Source organism: Somniosus microcephalus, chromosome 2 (assembly GCF_052327205.1).
Source record: "Somniosus microcephalus isolate GS21.2 chromosome 2, FLI_Smic_1.0, whole genome shotgun sequence".
NCBI classification, from domain to species: Eukaryota; Metazoa; Chordata; class Chondrichthyes; order Squaliformes; family Somniosidae; genus Somniosus; species Somniosus microcephalus.
This window is the reverse complement of record NC_140988.1, coordinates 217,196,818-217,214,839: the sequence shown is the minus strand read 5'-3', so window position 1 is coordinate 217,214,839 and position 18,022 is coordinate 217,196,818. Positions and strand designations below refer to the sequence as shown.

Below are 18,022 nucleotides of genomic sequence, written 5' to 3'. Positions count from 1 at the left end.
GCAGTGAACTTTGTAGATTTCACTGATGGATTCAGTGAGGGTAAGTCCCTAGAACTTGCACTTGAAAAAAGCAAGTGTAAAGTTGTTCATTGGCTGGGGAAGGAGATATATTTTATGGAGGAGCTTATGAAATGCATATTTAGGTTTGGGAAAGGGAGGGAAGTTATTTTAAGAAATTTTAACTAAGTTTTAAACTTTAATTTTTTTTTTTTTAAACGGGTTTTCAGAACGGTAGGTAGAAGGAGCAATTGTGGCTGTGTGAATGGAATGTGAGAATGAGTTATGTATGTATGTCCACATATATTCCTTTACGTATATGTATGTATGTTTTATATTCCTTTACTAATGTGTATGAATGTATATTTTTAATTATGATTTTCCAATAAGTTACTTTCTCTGAAAGTCATAATTAAATAATACATTCATACACATAAGTAAAGGAATATATACATAACACGCAAAGGAATATATACAGACATACATACTTTCAGAAGCTCCACGATAAGAAATATCTTCCTCCGCAGCCCCTGGAGCAACTGTACCCATGCTTTTTTCATGTGTAAGTTGTAATGACTGGACCTCACTGAAAGCATTAATGAAAGCGGCGAATTATACTGCGCACGCGCTGCCTGTGCAGTCGCACGCGTTCTGCCTCTGAACCCCTTCGTTCAGAGGACAGGAAATGCCGGTTTTCCCCACATGCACTGTGCATGCTGAAAACCGGCATTTCATCCGGCCAGATGCGCAAGTACCCCGACCGTACTAGCGCATTTGGAAGGGAATTACTGGGCCAACATTTTACATGTCAATAAAATAAAAAATTTAACAATTGCACAACTTGCCCCCTCGCATCTGCGACTGAGGGTCCAAGGAGGTGCATTGCACAAGAGGTCATCATCGTACGTATCCTCACACTGTTCCCTTTGGGGAACTGTATGAAGTGGTGGAAGGATTTATGGCCGTGATTAACGCTCATTCCGTGACCGTAACCATCTTTGAACCAGCCATTAGGGTGGTTAGTCCTATGGCGGGCGGGTTTTACGGGCTCCCACAACCCATCTGAGGGGGGGGGGGCCACCAACACCCACGGACGCAAGCATCCCGCTGGATGTCCACCCAGAATTTAAAGTTGGAGCTCCGACACCACTTGCCGGGACTGTCTGGAGTGGGGTTCAAAACCTTACTCCTTCTGGCCCAGCGGCGGGGATGCTTACTGCTACGCAAAAGGCCCACTCCGCACAAAAGGTGACACCCATACGTTTCCTGCGCCTTTTCCCTCCCCGTGACTGGAGCCCTATGCTGCCATTTCACGTTGCTAATTGGATTGGGCCTTTGTCATAGCGGTAGGATCCCCGCCGCTGGGCCAGATCAGGGTAGGGTTTCGAACCCCGCTCCAGACAGTCCCGGCAAGTGGAGTCAGAGCTCCGGCTCTAAATTCTGGGTTGACATCCAGTGGGATATTTGCGTCTGTGGGTGTGGGTGGCCCCCCCTCCTTGTATAGCTTGTGGGAGCCCGTAAAACCCTCCCGCCATAGGACTAACCGCCCTAATGGCTGGTTCAAAGATGGTTACGGTCACGGAATGAGCGTTAATCACGGCCATAAATCCTTCCACCACTTCATACAGTTCCCCAAAGGGAACAGTGTGAAGACACGTATGACGACGACATTGCTAAATAAATAAATGGAATTTAAAAAATTCTTTTAGGGCTTTTAAAAGTCTTTAAATTGCTTTAATTCTCTTTATTTTGAGTAATCTGAAGTAGTTTTAATGTAAACATTTTAAAAAGTTTATAAAAGTTACCAAAATCTTCAAAAAACTTCCAAAAACCTATTTAAACTGCTGCTTTGCATGTAAAAATCCTTAGCAGCTTGACAGAAACATTGGGGGTGTGTCCAGTGAAACTGAGACCTCAAGGGGCGTGTCTCACTTACACTGCACGCTCCTGGCTTCGCGCTGGCTGCACTCCTGGGCGGCGTGACGTCATACGCTGCCCGGGAATGTGCTTTCTATTTCTGCAAGTTCAGACGTCCCAGAAGCTGATCGGCACGAGCGCGGGGTAAGTGCAAATACGGGGCTTGCACGCGCTGCAAGCCCCGTTCTGGAATTTCTGGGCCTTTGTATGGAACTAATGGTAGGACTGGGAAAAGTTCCTCTAAACAGACAGACAAATTCAGGTCATGTACCAATGTCGCTCCTGAATTGGCTGCTCGGAATTGTGTAAAATTAGAGCTGGGTCATTTACCACAAAAAAACGAATTTCTGTGATGCAGTGGGTTATCTATTTACTTTGGTTTATTTTCTTTTTTGGGAAGATAGATTTTATGTGGAACATAATGAATGGAATATATAGGATGGAAATAAATACTCTAATCAGGGTCACCATAAAGTGAATTGCAATTGAAAATTTGACAACCTCAGCTAAATTTTTTTTAAATGTGCAGTATGGTATGGAGAATGTTAAGAACATTGCGACTCAACTGAAGTCCAACTTGTCTGATGACACAGGGGCTCACGATCAGTCCAATAATATACAAAATTAGCTATTGTGCAGTGTGAAATTATATATTACTACTCCTGGTTTTTCTGCTTTTCAGTGTGACCGGAGCTGTCACTTTTGTTTCTAAGCCTTGGTATCCAGTATATTTAAGCTTTTATTTTTCAAAAAATCTTCTCGCGGCACCAAAATGATACCTGTTGAATCAAAATTCACGTTCAATTGATGTTCTAATTAGGACATCTTATTCTAATATAAATATATGGTATTAAATAATAATTTAGGACTTTATGCTGGCCAATCACAGTGCACTTTTAGCTTTTTACATTTTTTTTCCCCACAGGCAACTTAATTGACCTGAATTAACCTTAGTTTGAGAGTGCATATTAAAATTAGAAGCATTAGAAATAAATTGCCAGAACTGGGGGTTGTGGTGGCAGTCGAGGACTATGATTAGAAATATCAGAAATAAGGCTAAATTGGAAGATTGGAAATTAATTTAACTTTCAGGAGTATAGACTGTTCAGAAGGATGAAAGGGGTAAAACAAAGTGGCGTAGTCATATATGTTGGGAACAAATGGGAGGTAAATGAAGTTGATCCTGTGGGAGAGGGTAACCTGCTCCTATTTCTTATGTTCTTGTGTGGAGTTGATTTCGAAGATCAGCCATGATCTTACTGAATGGCAGAGCAGACTCGGGGGATCAAATGGTCTACTCCTGCTCCTATTTCTTATTTTCTTACATAAAGAACTATAGTAGGGCTTTGATATAGAATACCATCAGACTACTCTTATAGGTAAATCTTCATTCCTTGTATCCTAGGGAGGTGGATTTTTAGCACTTAAAACAGGGAAAGTGTTTAAGATAAATGTCCAAATACATACACCAGGATGAGTTTAATTTTGTAAGGACAGAGTTTGTAAGCAGCATATTTCCTGGTCAAGAGACAATGTCCTCATGCGAAGCACTATGACCATAAAATGCAAAATCAGTACTTTTAAGAATCCAAGTTATAAGAGTTACCTCACCTGATGCTGGAGTAATGTTGCGGCACAGTATCCATCTGCAGCATTAAGACATTACCGTATGTAATTGAAGCAGCCCTCTTTATTTATTAGTCATTCTTTCCACACCCTAGTTGGTAAGACACCCAAGTAAACCTGTGTGAAATATGTACACTGAATGCACTCACCTAGAAATTACTGTTGGTGATGGCAGACAAACACTTAAACAATGTAATGTGATATAAATGTTATTATTTTAATGCAGGTGTTAACCCATTTATTTTAAATGGTTACCATCGCCCCAAAATAGCATTAATGAAATGTCATATGTGCGTGTTGAGCATTTTCCCACTAATCACCAACAGTAATAGCTAAGTTGTTTTTCCAAACTCAGTTGCCACTGTACATCTATATGTGCTTTTGTTTTGGTGCTTGTAGTTTTGAAGGAAACTGGAGTGACCCTGACTACAGGCAGCATAATCTGGGTAGCAGCATTGAAGTAGAGGAGTTTGTGTCTCATTTGTGTTGGAGACATTAGTATAAAAAGCCGCATAAAGGGACAGATAATTCCATACCTATCCCAGGATTTTCTCTAGTTTCTGCTCAAGATGCCTAACCATTACGTTCGATGCTTCAGGACAGGAGACACGAGCACACAAGTCTCGAAGAAAACAAAAAATCCTAAGAAAAAAACAGGATCAAAGAGTCCAATATCCAAACTTAAAAACTTCTTCATTGCTCCAAGACTCTAATGGTGGGCACACCTACTATTGCTGAACTGTGGCTCTAGCAGTACACAAACCCAAATACTTGTAGAACCATCCAGGGACCATAGAAGTTTTCTAATTGGAGATGAAAAATGAGAGCATCCTAAGTGGTTAAGTAATTCACAAAGTTCCTGCTAAATTGAAGTGTACTTTTGTCAATCCCTTACGTACTTACAAAAGCTCTTGGAAATTGAAGAAAAAGAGAACATTCTCAGGAAATCCAGGAGAATCATCCAATCTATTATCGAAACTCCCCCTCCCCCCTTTTCAACAAGAAATTAATTGTGGACGCACTTGGCCTTGAACTGTTGACCCTTCCGGTTCTATTTAAATCATACAGAAATCTAGATAACTTGCCCAATAAAGCCAAGTTTTCCTATGCCAACTTTCTTGAATTGAAAGGCTAAGTAACATGCAATATGGAGAAGACAAAAAAGCTGGGAAACTAAAAATATCCTTAGCAGTTTGATGCAAGTTGCTAGGAAATTTGAAAAAACACAGGAAAACCACACACATTTATCAGATTCAGTTGAAAGAGGATATAAGGGTACTGCAGATGTTCACACTGCACAGTATTGATGTTGCATAACCTATCCCAGAGGAAGGTCACTGACGTAAGAAACCTACTAGGCACTTGGTCAGAGTATTAAACAAGGCTTTAATTGACTGTTTCACAACATGGAAGTCTAGTTATCCTTCACTAGTTCCTGTTTACAAAATGTCCCTGAGCAAGCTGGGCCCGTGCCCGAGTATTTATATCTCCCTGGACAGTGCCACCAGCAGGCCGCTCAGTATATTTCATGTCATTTCTACATGAATGGCACGATTTATGTCAGTCACTATCATTCCTTTTTAAAAAAATAAAACCTTTATATACTTGTTTCTAAGAATGTTAAGAAAATCCAGAGCAAGAAAGGCCATTTAGCCCGAGTGCCTGCTCCATCCAGAGTTCATGTAGGATTGTTCTATCATGGGCTCCCTTCTACACTACCTTCTTTACTGCTCCTTTAGGGGAAGCTAATTTGCTTCTCCCACGTCCCCTCCTCGCCCCCTTTCTCAATTGGTCCAGCTCCCTTTTTAAGAGTGCTAATTTGATCCTGAATTCATTGCTTTGTCTGGGAATCTGTTCCACATGTCTACTATCCTGAGGGAAATGCTTCTTTTCTAATCTATAACCGTGCTCAAGGCTTGTGAATTCTGTATTTGTGTCTTCATAGTCCTGTGCTTGTTCTCAAAGATATTTGCTTCCATCTTATCTACACCTTTGGTTAAAATTGAGCATTGTACCTGTTCACAAGGAGTAGGGACCTACATTTGACACAGCTGAAACCGGGAGGTTTAAAATAAATCAAGTTTGTAGTGTATATGTTTAATGTTCTTGTGTTTGCACTTAAAGGTGGTTTTGAAATTGTGAGACTAATTTGATTTGTTCTTTTATAGGTTACGAGAAAACTGAGGATACCTCAGAAAAAACCTCATTGGCTGATCAAGAGGATATGAGAATAATATTTATTAACCGACCTCAGCTAATAAAATTTTGTAGCAATCATGTCAGGTGGGAATAATTTTAATTACCTTTTGTGATGTTCTTGTTTGCTTTTTCCCCGGCCTACTTCAGAGCACTCATAGTCCTTCGTGTACAGTATTATTTAAAGTGGTGTATTAATTGCATTATCCCATTGATATAAAGATTTCCATGTCCATTGTTGACTCCTAAAGTTATTTAATAAATAGTAAATGTTTGCAATTGACAAGTGTTGTAATGGAGACACGGAATGCAGGAGCTGGTTTAACAGGTGTTTACTGAACAAAGTCTGGAGGTGAACTAAAAGATACAAGACACTATACAGGCTTATATACCCGAGTGGTCACTACCGGTATTACAGTACACAGGGGCTCTTAAAGGCACATACACTACAATTCCTCCCCTTTTAGATAATTAGTACATAACATTTTAAGTAATCATTAATTAACATGTTTACAAGAACAATAATTACACATTTGCTGCAGTTAATTAATTATAAGTCAGTCTCTCTGGAGGCTTCCTGACTCGGTCCGGATAACGCCTCGATGGTGTAGTAGTTTTCGGTGGTGTAGTAGGTTCTTTTGGCAAGGTCGATTCGGCTTGAATGCCAGTGTCGGGTTCATCTGGTTCCAGTATCACCGGATCAGAGGTAGATACTATGGGTATCTCTGATTCATCATTAGGCGTATAGAGTTGTGGTGTAGGTTGTCCCTTTTCGGATGACTCTATGATCTGGTCAGCATGGCGCCTTATTATGCTTTCTCCAATGTCCACGGTATACATCAGCAGTCCTAGTCGTGTGCAAATAGTTCCAGGCTGCCATTTCTCGGGACGGTAGTCCCGGGCCAAAACTTGTTGACCTATCTGGAAGGTTCTAGTTGGCCTTTCATTCATGCCTTGAAATTGCCGGTTCTCTACGTCCCTTCTGATGTTTGGCTTGATCAAATCCAGCCGGCATCTTAGTCTTCTATTGAAAAACATCATGGCGGGAGTTTGGTTTGTAACCACATGTTGCATTCCTGTACGCAAACAAGAAGTTATCTACCTTATGTTGTAGATTTATGTCTTCATTACCCATGGCCTTTATGGCCTTCTTGAAGGTCTGGACAAACCTTTCAGCTAATCCATTGGTGGTGGGATGGTATGGGGCGGACGTGTAGTGCTTAACCCCATTGTTTTTTAAGAACTTCCTGAATTCTTCGGACACAAATTGCGGTCCATTATCAGAACAGATCTGTTCAGGCAGCCCATTCCTGGCAAATATGGTCCTTAATACTGTGATGGTTTTTTCCGTGGTGGTGGAGGACATCTTTATTACCTCGGGCCACTTGGAGTGTGCATCAACCGCAATTAAGAACATTGAGTCCATAAATGGACCAGCAAAGTCGATATGTACCCTTTGCCATGGAGATGAGGGCCACTCCCATGGATGTAGAGGGGCTTGTGGTGGGGCGTTTTGGACCTTCTGGCATCCTAGGCAGCTCTTGGTCATTTCTTCGATGTCTCCATCGATACCTGGCCACCACAAACGCTCTGGCTAGGTTCTTCATTTTCACTCCACCCAGATGCCCCTCATGAAGCTTCTTTAGCACTTTATCCTGGAGTTTGGGTGGAATCACCACTCTGGATCCACACATCAAGGTTCCTCGGCACACTGACAGCTGTTCTCCTCTTTGCGAGAATGCTGGCAACAGTGGTTCACCATGTGCTGGCCATCCCTTCACCGTTAAATCGTAGACTCGTGAGAGAGTCGGGTCATTTCTCGTTTCCTTTTCAATGGTAGAATTTGTTACTGGTAGACATTCCACTATGGTTGAGTGGAACATCTCCACTGGGTCCACTGTAGGTGCCTCTTCTACCGTTGGCAACGGTAGGCGCGATAAACCGTCAGCATTCCCATGCTGTTTTGATCCTTTGTATTCTATGTCATATTGGTGTGCCCCTAGGAAAAGGGACCACCTCTGTAGCCTTTGCGCTGTCATAATGGGAACGCCCTTTTTAGGGTTGAATATGGAGACGAGGGGCTGATGGTCAGTCAACAAGGTAAATTTTTGTCCGTGTAGGTAATGGTTGAATTTCTTCACTCGCCACACCAGGCTGAGTGCTTCCCTGTCGATCTGGGCGTAGTTACGCTCAGCTGAGTTCAATGAGCGTGACGCAAAAGCTATCGGCCGCTCCGAGCCATCAGGGAATCTATGCGCTAATACCGCTCCTACGCCGTAAGGGGATGCATCGCACGCCAGTCTGATTGGCAGTGATGGGTTGTAATGAGTCAACACTTCCTTGGACGTGATCAAGCCTTTGCATTTATGGAAGGCACGTTTACAGTCTTCGCTCCATTTCCAAATTACTCCCGTTTGTAGCAGTGCGTTAAGAGGGTGCAGAACAGTTGACAAGTTCGGTAAAAATTTATGATAGTAATTTATGAATCCCAGGAACGACCTTAATTGTGAGACATTTTCAGGTGCTGGGGCTTTTATGACCGCTTCAATTTTTTCAGGTGACTTATGCAACCCTTCTTCGTTAATTATATGGCCACAATATGATATTTGTTTCTGTAAAAATTCGCACTTGGGGCGATTTGCTCGTAGGCCCCGTTCTCTCAGTCTAGTGAACACCTGCTCCAAATTGGCAAGGTGCTCGTTGTCGTTTTCTCCTGTTACAAGGATGTCGTCTAGGTAGCATTGAGTCCCCGGAATCCCTTGGAGGACTTGCTCCATAGCTCTTTGCCAGATAGCTGGAGCTGATGCTACTCCGAAAACCAGTCGATTGTACTGGTACAGGCCTTTGTGTGTGTTTATCGTGAGATAGTTTTTAGAGGCCTCCTCAACCTCCATCTGTAGATATGCCTGTGCCAAGTCAATTTTGGTGAAACGTTTCCCTCCGGATAGTGAGGCGAAAATATCTTCTATCCTCGGAAGAGGATACTGTACCGTGTGAAGGACCGGGTTTACAGTCAGCTTGAAGTCCCCACAGATGCGAATTTTTCTCTGTTCTTCAGATTTATCATTATTCAACGTTTTCTTCATGACCGGGACGATGGGTGTTGCCCACTCGCTCCAATCTACCTTGGCTAGCACGCCTGCCTTTTCCAAAATCTCCAGCTCTGCCTCGACTGCTGGACGAATTGCGTATGGCATCGGCCTTGCCTTAAAAACTTGGGCATTGCCGCATCTTCCACTTTTATTGAGGCGGTGACGCCTTTCAAGGTTCCTAGTTCCTGTTGAAACACTTCTTTGGCGTTGGCCAAGATGTCTTTTAATCGTTCAGGTATGATGTCATCATTTTTTTCCTTACTGGTCACCGTCAGTGTCTGAATGGAGTGCCAGTCTAAACGTATCTTCCTGATCCATTCACGTCCCAACAGCGGTGGACCACCATCTTGCAGAACGTATAAATACAACTTCTGTATTTCCTTGCCGTTGTATACAACAGGCACCCTTATTTTCCCTCTGGGGTATACTTTCTGCCCCGTATATGTTTTCAAGATAATGGATGTGTCTTTCAAAGGTATATGCGGAAATAGCCGCTCGTAATCCCGTCGACTTATGACGGTCAGAGCTGATCCTGTATCTAGCTCCATTTTAACTGGGGACCCCGCTATCGTGAGGGTATCCCAAATGGTCTGGTAATCTTCTTTGGCAATTACATTATGTAATTTGAGACAGCTTAGTCTCTTGTTTCCGGAGTCGCTATCGCTCTTCTGGTCTTCAGAGCTACTGTCCGTCATCATTTGTACCTTTCTGTACTTTTCCTTATTGATTTTTTTTCTGTCAGTGGATTTTTTGTTTCCAGATCGGCATACACGTGCAATGTGTCCCATCTTTCCACATTGCCTGCATGCTTTGTCCTTGAACCAGCAGTCCCTCTGGTCATGGGTGGATCTGCTGCAGCGATAACATCTCTCTCAACCCCGTGTCATTTCATGGGTGCCGAAGTCCTGTGGCTTTTGCTGTATCTCTGCAGCTCCTCTTGCTGCTGCTTCGTATGATACAGCCACACTGAAAGCCTTGTCCAGTGTCAAATCTTTCTCAGAAAGTAGTCTTTTCTGTGTTCCTTCGCTTTGGAGACCGCAGACGAATTTGTCTCGTAGAGAATCTGCCAGTCCTGCCCCGAATTGGCAGTGCTTTGTCAGCTTTCTTAATTTGGTGAGGTAATCAGCGTTACTTTCATTCTTGTGCTGATTCCTCCTGAAGAATTTGAATCGTTCCGCTATCAGCAGCAGTGTTGGGTTTAAGTGCTCCTGTAGGGTATCAACAATCTCCTTAAAATTCTTGTCCATCGGTTTGGCTGGAGTGATTAAGTTTCGTAACAGCCCGTATGTCCTTGCGCCCATCAGATTTAGAAGTACCGATGCCTTTTTATCATCCTCTACTTCATTCGCTGTGCAATATACCTCCACTCTTTCCACATGTGGTCCAATCCTCTATATTACTATCGAAAGCAGTAATATTGCCAGTCTTAGGCATCCTGAAAATCAAAAATGGCGCCTCCTGCGCTTTCCTTTCTTCCCTGCTGAGTAAAAATGGTGCCTCCCGCGCTTTCCCGCCGCTGCCGCTGCTGACAACGCTGTTCTCCGCGTTTTTTATTTACACAGATATTTTTAATAGTTGGAGACTTGTTCCCGCCGGACTCTCTTGGACTTTTCCCTCCCTCTGCTTGGTCCGAATGCCGACCTGCTTTGCAGCGCCGGCCGTCTCCCGAGTGCTCCACCCTCCGTCTCTGTTTGCCTCCGCCTTCCGACTCGCTGCTCGGCCCCGCTGCAGAGCCACCCGATCGAGCCACAGCCCGCCGCCCAGGAAGGATTAGTGCAGTACCTGCCACCAGCCCGGCTAGCTGGTGAAACCACTGTTTTTTGTTTTTTTTTCTTCGACCTTCGTCTGAGGAATCGATCTCCTTGAGGTGCTGCCGAATTGCAGGTAAGTCCGTTTCCAATTCGTCGCACTGTTGTATCCGTGTATTAATGGAGACACGGAATGCAGGAGTTGGTTTAACAGGTGTTTACTGAACAAAGTCTGGAGGTGAACTAAAAGATACAAGATACTATACGGGCTTATATACCCGAGTGGTCACTACCGGTATTACAGTACACAGGGGCTCTTAAAGGTACATACACTACACAAAGGTAGTAATAGATTTCACAAAAGAAAAAATATAATGCCTACAAATAGCCCATGATGTTCTTCTTCCTCAGAGTCCCTCAGAACCGAGGATAACTTGCTTCCGCACTAAAAATGAGTTCTCAGGTGACTTGAGTCCAATGTGGGACCTACAGTCTCGGTCACAGGTGGGGCAGACGGTTGTTGAAGGGGCGGGTGGGTGGGGTGCTTGGGTTGATGTGCGCTGTTTGCGTTTGGCTTCCGCTTGCTCTCGGCAAAGAGACTCGAGGTGTTCAGCACGTTCCTGGATGTTTCTCCTCCACTTTGTGTGGTCTTGGGCCAGGGATTTCCAGATGTTGGTGAGGATGTTGCACTTTTTCAAGAAGGCTCTGAGGGTGTCCTTGAAGCGTTTCCTCTGCCCACCTGGGGCTCTCTTGCCGTGTCGGAGCTCCGAGTAGCGCGCTTGTTTTGGGAGTCTCCTGTCGGGCATGTGGACGATGTGGCTCGTCCATTGGAGCTGATCGAGCGTGGTCAAAGCTTCGATGTTGGCCTGAGCGAGAACACTGACGTTGGTGTGCCTATCCTGCCAATGGATTTACAGGATCTTGCGGAGGCAACGTTGGTGGTACCTTTCCAGTGCTTTGAGGTGCCTGCTGTACATGGTCCATGTCTCTGAAGCATACAGGAGGGCAGGTATCACTACTGCTCTGTAGACCATGAGTTTGGTGCTGGGTTTGAGGTCCTGGTCTTCAAACATTTTCTTCCTCAGGCGACCGAAGGCTGCCCTGGCACACTGAAGGCGATATTGGATTCCGTCATCGACGTCTGCCCTTGTTGACCGTAGGCTCCCGAGGTATGGAAAGTGGTCCACGTTGTCCAAGGCCTCGTCATAGATTTTGATAATCAGGGAGCAGTACTGTGTGGCGGGGGCAGGTTGGTAGATGACCTTTGTCTTACGGATGTTTAGTGTAAGGCCCATGCTCTCGTACTCTTTGGTGAAGGTGTTGACGATGGTTTGGAGTTTGACCTCGGTGTGCGCAGACGCAAGCGTCGTCTGCATATTGTAATTCGATGACACAGGATGGGATGACCTTGGATCTGGACTGGAGGCGACGGAGGTTGTACAGTTTCCCGTTTGTTCTGTAGATTAGCTCCACTCCAGCGGGGAGCTTACTGAGGGTGAGATGGAGCATTGCAGCCAGGAAGATCGAGAAGAGCGTTGGTGCGATGACACAGCCTTGCTTGACCCCAGTCCATACATGAATTGGCCTGTGGTGGATCCGTTGGTCAGGATCACGACTTGCATGTCGTCGTGAAGCAGGCGGAAGATGGTGACAAACTTTGAGGGCGGCCGAATTTGAGGAGGACACTCCATAATTAGCTCCTGGTCGTTCTCGTCGAACCAGCCTTGGTGTTTCCTGGTCGAGTGACCGAGCGTCTCTTCACAGGTGCTGATTATGGAGGCCTTGAGTGCAGACCAGGTGCTGTGGACACTCTGTCTCTGAATCACTGAGAGTCGTCAAGTTGGTTGTGAGGCGCAGGCTGAATAAGGCTTTCTTAGCACGGTCTTCAAGTGCTCCAGCTTTGATTTTCCTGCAGCATTGCTTCTGTTGCCGCCGCTGTTTTGGGGCTACGTTGATGGAGATGCCAGAGCGGATTAGGTGGTGGTCTGTCCAGCAGTCGTCGGCTCCTGTCATGGCGTGGGTGATGCGGACTTCCTTGCGGTTCCTTGCTCGGACGATGGCGTAGTCTAGCAGATGCCAGTGCTTGGAGCGAGGGTGTTGCCATGAAGCCTTGTACTTGTCATAACCAACACCTTGTTCCATCAGAGAGACAAGGCCATGTTCCAAGCATTTCATCAGGAGGAGGGTACCATTGGAGTTGGCTTTCCCTACCCCCTCTCTGCTGATCACACCTCCCCAGAGGTCTCTGTCCTTCCCAACTCTGGCGTTAAAGTCGCCAAGGAGGATCAGCTTGTCGCCTGTTGGGACTCTGGACAGGGATTGTTCGAGGCTGGAGTAGAATTCCTCTTTGGTCTCGTCTGTGGCTTCCAGTGTTTGGGCGTACGCACTGATGACTGTAGCGCACTGGTTCTGGGCTAGGGTGAGCCGTAGAGTCATGAGTTGTTTGTTTATTCCACAAGGGGAGTCTCTTGAGACGTTCAGCTAACTCATTTTTTATGACGAAGCAAACCCCATGGAGGCGGCATTCTTCAGGTTTGCCTTTCCAGAATAAGGTGTAACCAACGCGTTACTCCTTGAGCTGGCCTTCCCCTGCCTGCCGGGTCTCACTTAGGGCAGCGATGTCTGGCAACGATAGCAGTATGGCGTTCCAGTCTGTCGCTGTTGGGGTTGTCGATGAGTGTCCTGAAGTTCCAGGTCCCGAACTTCATTTTAAAGGGTGGAAGAGTCCTGTGCGTGAATTCTTTTAATGTGGGGTGGCCGTTGCACACCAGCTACCACATGGGCTTGACAGAGCAAGGTCTTGATCCAGTGGCAAGGGGATCCAAGACGATTGGAGACCAGGCTCTTCTACGTCGGCCTAGCACACACACACAAACATAGAAACATAGAAACATAGAAGATAGGAGCAGGAGTAGGCCATTCGGCCCTTCGAGCCTGCTCCGCCATTCAACGAGATCATGGCTGATCATCCAAACCCTAGCACCCGGTCCCTACACCGACAGCCATCCCACCCAAGCCCTATCCCCGTAACCCCATGTATTTAATCCCCCCTAACACTAAGGGTCAATTTTTTTTATCATGGCCAATCAACCTAACCCGCACATCTTTGGACTGTGGGAGGAAACCGGAGCACCCGGAGGAAACCCACGCAAACACGGAGAATGTGCAAACTCCACACAAACAGTCACCCGAGGCCGGATTTGAACCCGGGTCCCTGGCGCTGTGAGGCAACAGTGCTAACCACTATGCCACCGTGCTGCCCCTAAACATACTCCTGCTGTCCTCCTTCTTCCCACAGGTCCTCTCTGCCTGGGTTTCATAGGCTGCAGTGTGGTCATCCCGACCCTGCTGCTGGGCCCTGGGCCTTGTCCTTGCTTCTGGGTCCAAGCCCAGGAGAATAGCCCATGTATGAATTGAAAGCGCAGAGTTGAATGCAAATTTGATGCATTTTATTTCTCATTGAGAGGTGGAACATTAAAGGAGTGAATTTCCATGTGGATTGTCATTGTCCACCATAACTTTAGTGGGAAGAGCCCCAGAAAAATGACACACACTATTAACACCGTATTTTTGGGCAGGAGAACTCCCACGTGGATTTACCCAAGTCTTTAGTAATGAATCAACGGATAATGTGGAAAAAGGAACTTTTGTAGAAGTGAGAAAATTGCAGTATAATTTTTTTGTCTTTATAAAATCATAGAATGATAGGCCAAATGGCCTCCATTTGCACTCTATCATGCTATCCAATTAGTCCCACTCCCCTGCTCTTTCCCCATAGTTTGGTCATTTTTCCCCCTTTTGAGTAGTTATCCAAATCTCTTTTGACTTTTACTATTGAATCTGCCTCTACCACCCGTTCAGGCAGTGCATTCCAGATCACATTTCCTCATGTCGCCTTTGGTTCTTCTGAAAATCACCTTAAATCTGTGTCCTCTCGTCGACCATTCTGCCACTGGAAACAGTTTCTCCTTATTTACACTATCAAAACCCTTCAGAATTTTGAACACCTTTATCAAATCTCCTCTTAACCTTCTCTGCTATGAGGATCACAACCCCAGCTTCTCCAGTCTCTCCACGTAACTGAAGTCCCTCATCCCTGCTACCATTCTAGTAAATCTGTTCTGGTTCCTCTCCAAGTCCTTGACATCTTTCCTAAAGTGTGGTGCCCAGAATTGAACACAATACTCCAGCTGAGACCTAACCATTGTTTTATAAAGATTTAGCATAACTTCCTTGCTTTTGTACTCTCTGCCTCTATTAATAAAGCCAAAGATCCTTATATGCTTCTTTAATAGCCTTCCCAACTTGTCCTGCCACCTTAAAGTTTTGTGTGCAAACACCCCCCCTCCCGGTGTCTCTGTTCCTTCACCCTCTTTAAAATTGTACCACTTAGTTAAGAACATAAGAATTAGGAGCAGGAGAAGGCCATATGGCCCTTCGAGCCTGCTCCGCCATTCAATAAGATCATAGAATTATAGAAATTTGCGGCACAGAAGGAGGCCATTCGGCCCATTGTGTCTGCGGCAGTCGAAAAAGAGCTATCCAGCCTAATCCCACTTTCCAGCTCTTGGTCTGTAGCCTTGCAGGTTACTTCAAGTACATATCCAAGTACTTTTTAAATGTGATGAGGGTTTCTGCCTCTACCACCCTTTCAGGCAGAGAGTTCCAGACCCCCATCACCCTCTGGGTGAAAAATTTCTTCTCGACTCCCCTCTAATCCTTCTACAAATTACTTTAAATCTATGCCCCCTGGTTATTGACACCTCTGCTAAGGGAAATAGGTTCTTCCTATCCACTCTAACTAGACCCTTCCTATCCACTATGTCTAGGCCCCTCATAATTTTATACACCTCAATTAAATTTCCCCTCAGCCTTCTCTGTTCCAAAGAAAACAACCCCAGTCTATCCAATCTTTCCTCATAGCTAAAATTCTCCATTCCTGGCAACATTCTCGTAAATCTCCTCTGTACCCTCTCTAGTGCAATCACATCCATCCTGTAACGTGGTGACCAGAAATGCATGCAGTACTCTAGCTGTGGCCTAACAAGTGTTTTATACAGTTCTAGTATAACTTCTCTGCTCTTATAATCTATGCCACGGCTAATAAAGCAAAGTATCCCGTGTGACTTCTTAACCACCTTATCTACCTGTCCTGCTATCTTCAGGGATCTGTGGACATGCACTCCAAGGTCCGCCTGTTCCTCTACATTTCTCAGTATCCTACCATTTATTGTGTATTCCCTTGCCTTGTTAGCCCTCCCCAGATGCATTACTTCGGATTGAATTCCATTTGGCACTTTTCTGCCCACCTGACCAGTCCATTGATATCTTCAGGTCAAAGATCATGGCTGATCTTCGACCTCTACTCCACTTTCCTGCCTGATCACCCCCCCATATCCCTTGATTTCCCTACAGTTCAAAAATCTTATCTGTCTCAGCCTTAAATATACTCAATGATTCAGCATCCACAGCCCTTTGGGGTAGAGAATTCCAAAGATTCACAACTCTGAAGAATTTCCTCCTCATCTCAGTCTTAAATGGCCAAACCCTTATCCTGAGACTATGCCCCCTAGTTCTAGACTAGTTCATACTGCCTCTCCTCATACTTCTACCAAAATATATCACTTCACACTGTTATATTTCATCTGGCCATTTTACCAGTCTGTCTACACCCTCCTGAAGTCTGTTACTACCCTCATTGTTTACTACATTTCCAAGTTTCTTGCCAGTTTTATCCCCTTCCCATCTCTTCTGAAGGTGCTGATTCTTTGCTGTGGTAAAGTTTTACTGTAGCCAGGTGCCCTTCAGTACCTTGTTCAATCAGCCATTATTCATGTATAAGGTTAGACATTGCTGACTCTTGTAATATGATTTGATGGGTACTGGCCGCCCTGTGGCCAATTGAGTGAGTGCCGTTTTTCTCTCCAAACCTTGCATCCACATTTGGCCACTTTCAGCTTTGGTCCATAGAAAGCACTTGAGAGTGGGAACTCTTAGCCACACCATCCCTCCCATATATTAGGGGCATTGAGGCCAGGTGTAGCTGCCACTCTGGCTGAGATGAGCTAGCACAGCACAGACCAGAGATCGAATCTCATTTATATTGATCCATATGGATCAGTTACTCATCGGTTAGGGTCAGTGAGTTATTAGAAAAGTTACTCTTCCATTTATATAATAAAAAAAGTGTTATTTTTCCCTCTATTTCTAGGTCTCTGTTTTTCTCTCTTTCTTCCCTCCCAGACATAAAGAAAATGTGCTGCTGAATAGATGTTTTTACAACTGTGTGAAAGCAGTTGACTACTTTTATATTTATTATCTCCTTGACTATTCGAACTATTCTTTTTCCCTCCAATCAATACTTTTCCCTTATTGTTCAGCTAAGATTAGGAGCTTGTCTAAGGTGAATTGAAGCCATGAGCATGCATTGCATAAATCCAGAGTGCCGTTATACACTCTGTTGCAAGGTGATTCTCAATTTGTATCTTTAATAATAGCCAAGTTCTTATGCGTTTTAGCTGTTGAAATGGCCCCACACTTGTTAATTAGTTCTTATGCCCTCCACATTATGGCGGTTCTGAGGGAAATCACAGCCACAATGCCAAATGTGCATTTTTAAATTGGTGGTTACTAGTTAAGGGAGCAAAGTTCCAAAACCACCTCAATATATCTGGATGAGAAATTCAATGCAGCAGTTTGGAAAGAATAACCCTGAAATTTCCTTTTTTTTACATTATATTTCTTAATAGAAAAGTAGCCTTTGCATCATGATGTAACATTTTAATGACCTATTTCATTGTCTTCTGATGTTGCACCAGAGTGATATGGGTGCCTGCAGTTTACCCTATGAAGTTCCTGATTTTGATTGTGCCAGGAAGAAAATAAGAGCAGTCGCTCTTGGCCACTGTCACGTACCACCTAACAGCCACCCATATAGCACTGGTTGGCAAAGTGCAGGGATTGTAATGATATTCCTCTTTGCTGGAGCGTCACAGGAGTTGGTTGAGTTTTGTCTCCATGTCTCGTCAAAATAAGCAACCCATTTCGAGCTAGATCAGGTTACCAAAAGGCCATGGAAAAACATTCTTTCAGATCTCTTTGAACACAAAAGCAAGGTGCACGTGATAGTTATAGATTTATTGCCCTAATTATGCTAATGTCTGCTCTTTGGCACATGCCAGAGGTAAATTGGTCTCAGGCAATTAAATTAATATTCTCTGAAATGGGAAATTAGTAGAGGCCTTCAGTGTTAATAGGCCTTGTGATCACAGCATGGAATTCTATGTTTGTTGAAGTGAAAATTTAAGTACCTGGCTTCTAGCCCATTGTATCCAAAATCAAATGCTCTTGCTGAAAAATAATACAAACATTTGAGAACATCAGTAGGAAGGCAGATAATATTGGTCATAGTTTACTACTTCCCTACCTAACAGCATTTGGGTGTAC

The 18,022-nt window shown here is 44.5% G+C and overlaps 1 protein-coding gene across 2 annotated transcripts in view; it reads left to right on the top strand.

The window, feature by feature from the left end:
• The window catches only part of atp8a1 (ATPase phospholipid transporting 8A1), a 546,817-nt gene that overhangs the window by 104,874 nt on the left and 423,921 nt on the right, over nt 1–18,022 (top strand). For both annotated transcript variants that reach the window (XM_085969404.1, XM_085969397.1), the window contains exon 2: nt 5,709–5,823. In XM_085969404.1, the coding sequence (XP_085825530.1) occupies nt 5,709–5,823 (115 nt within the window). The remainder of the gene's footprint in view (nt 1–5,708; nt 5,824–18,022) is intronic.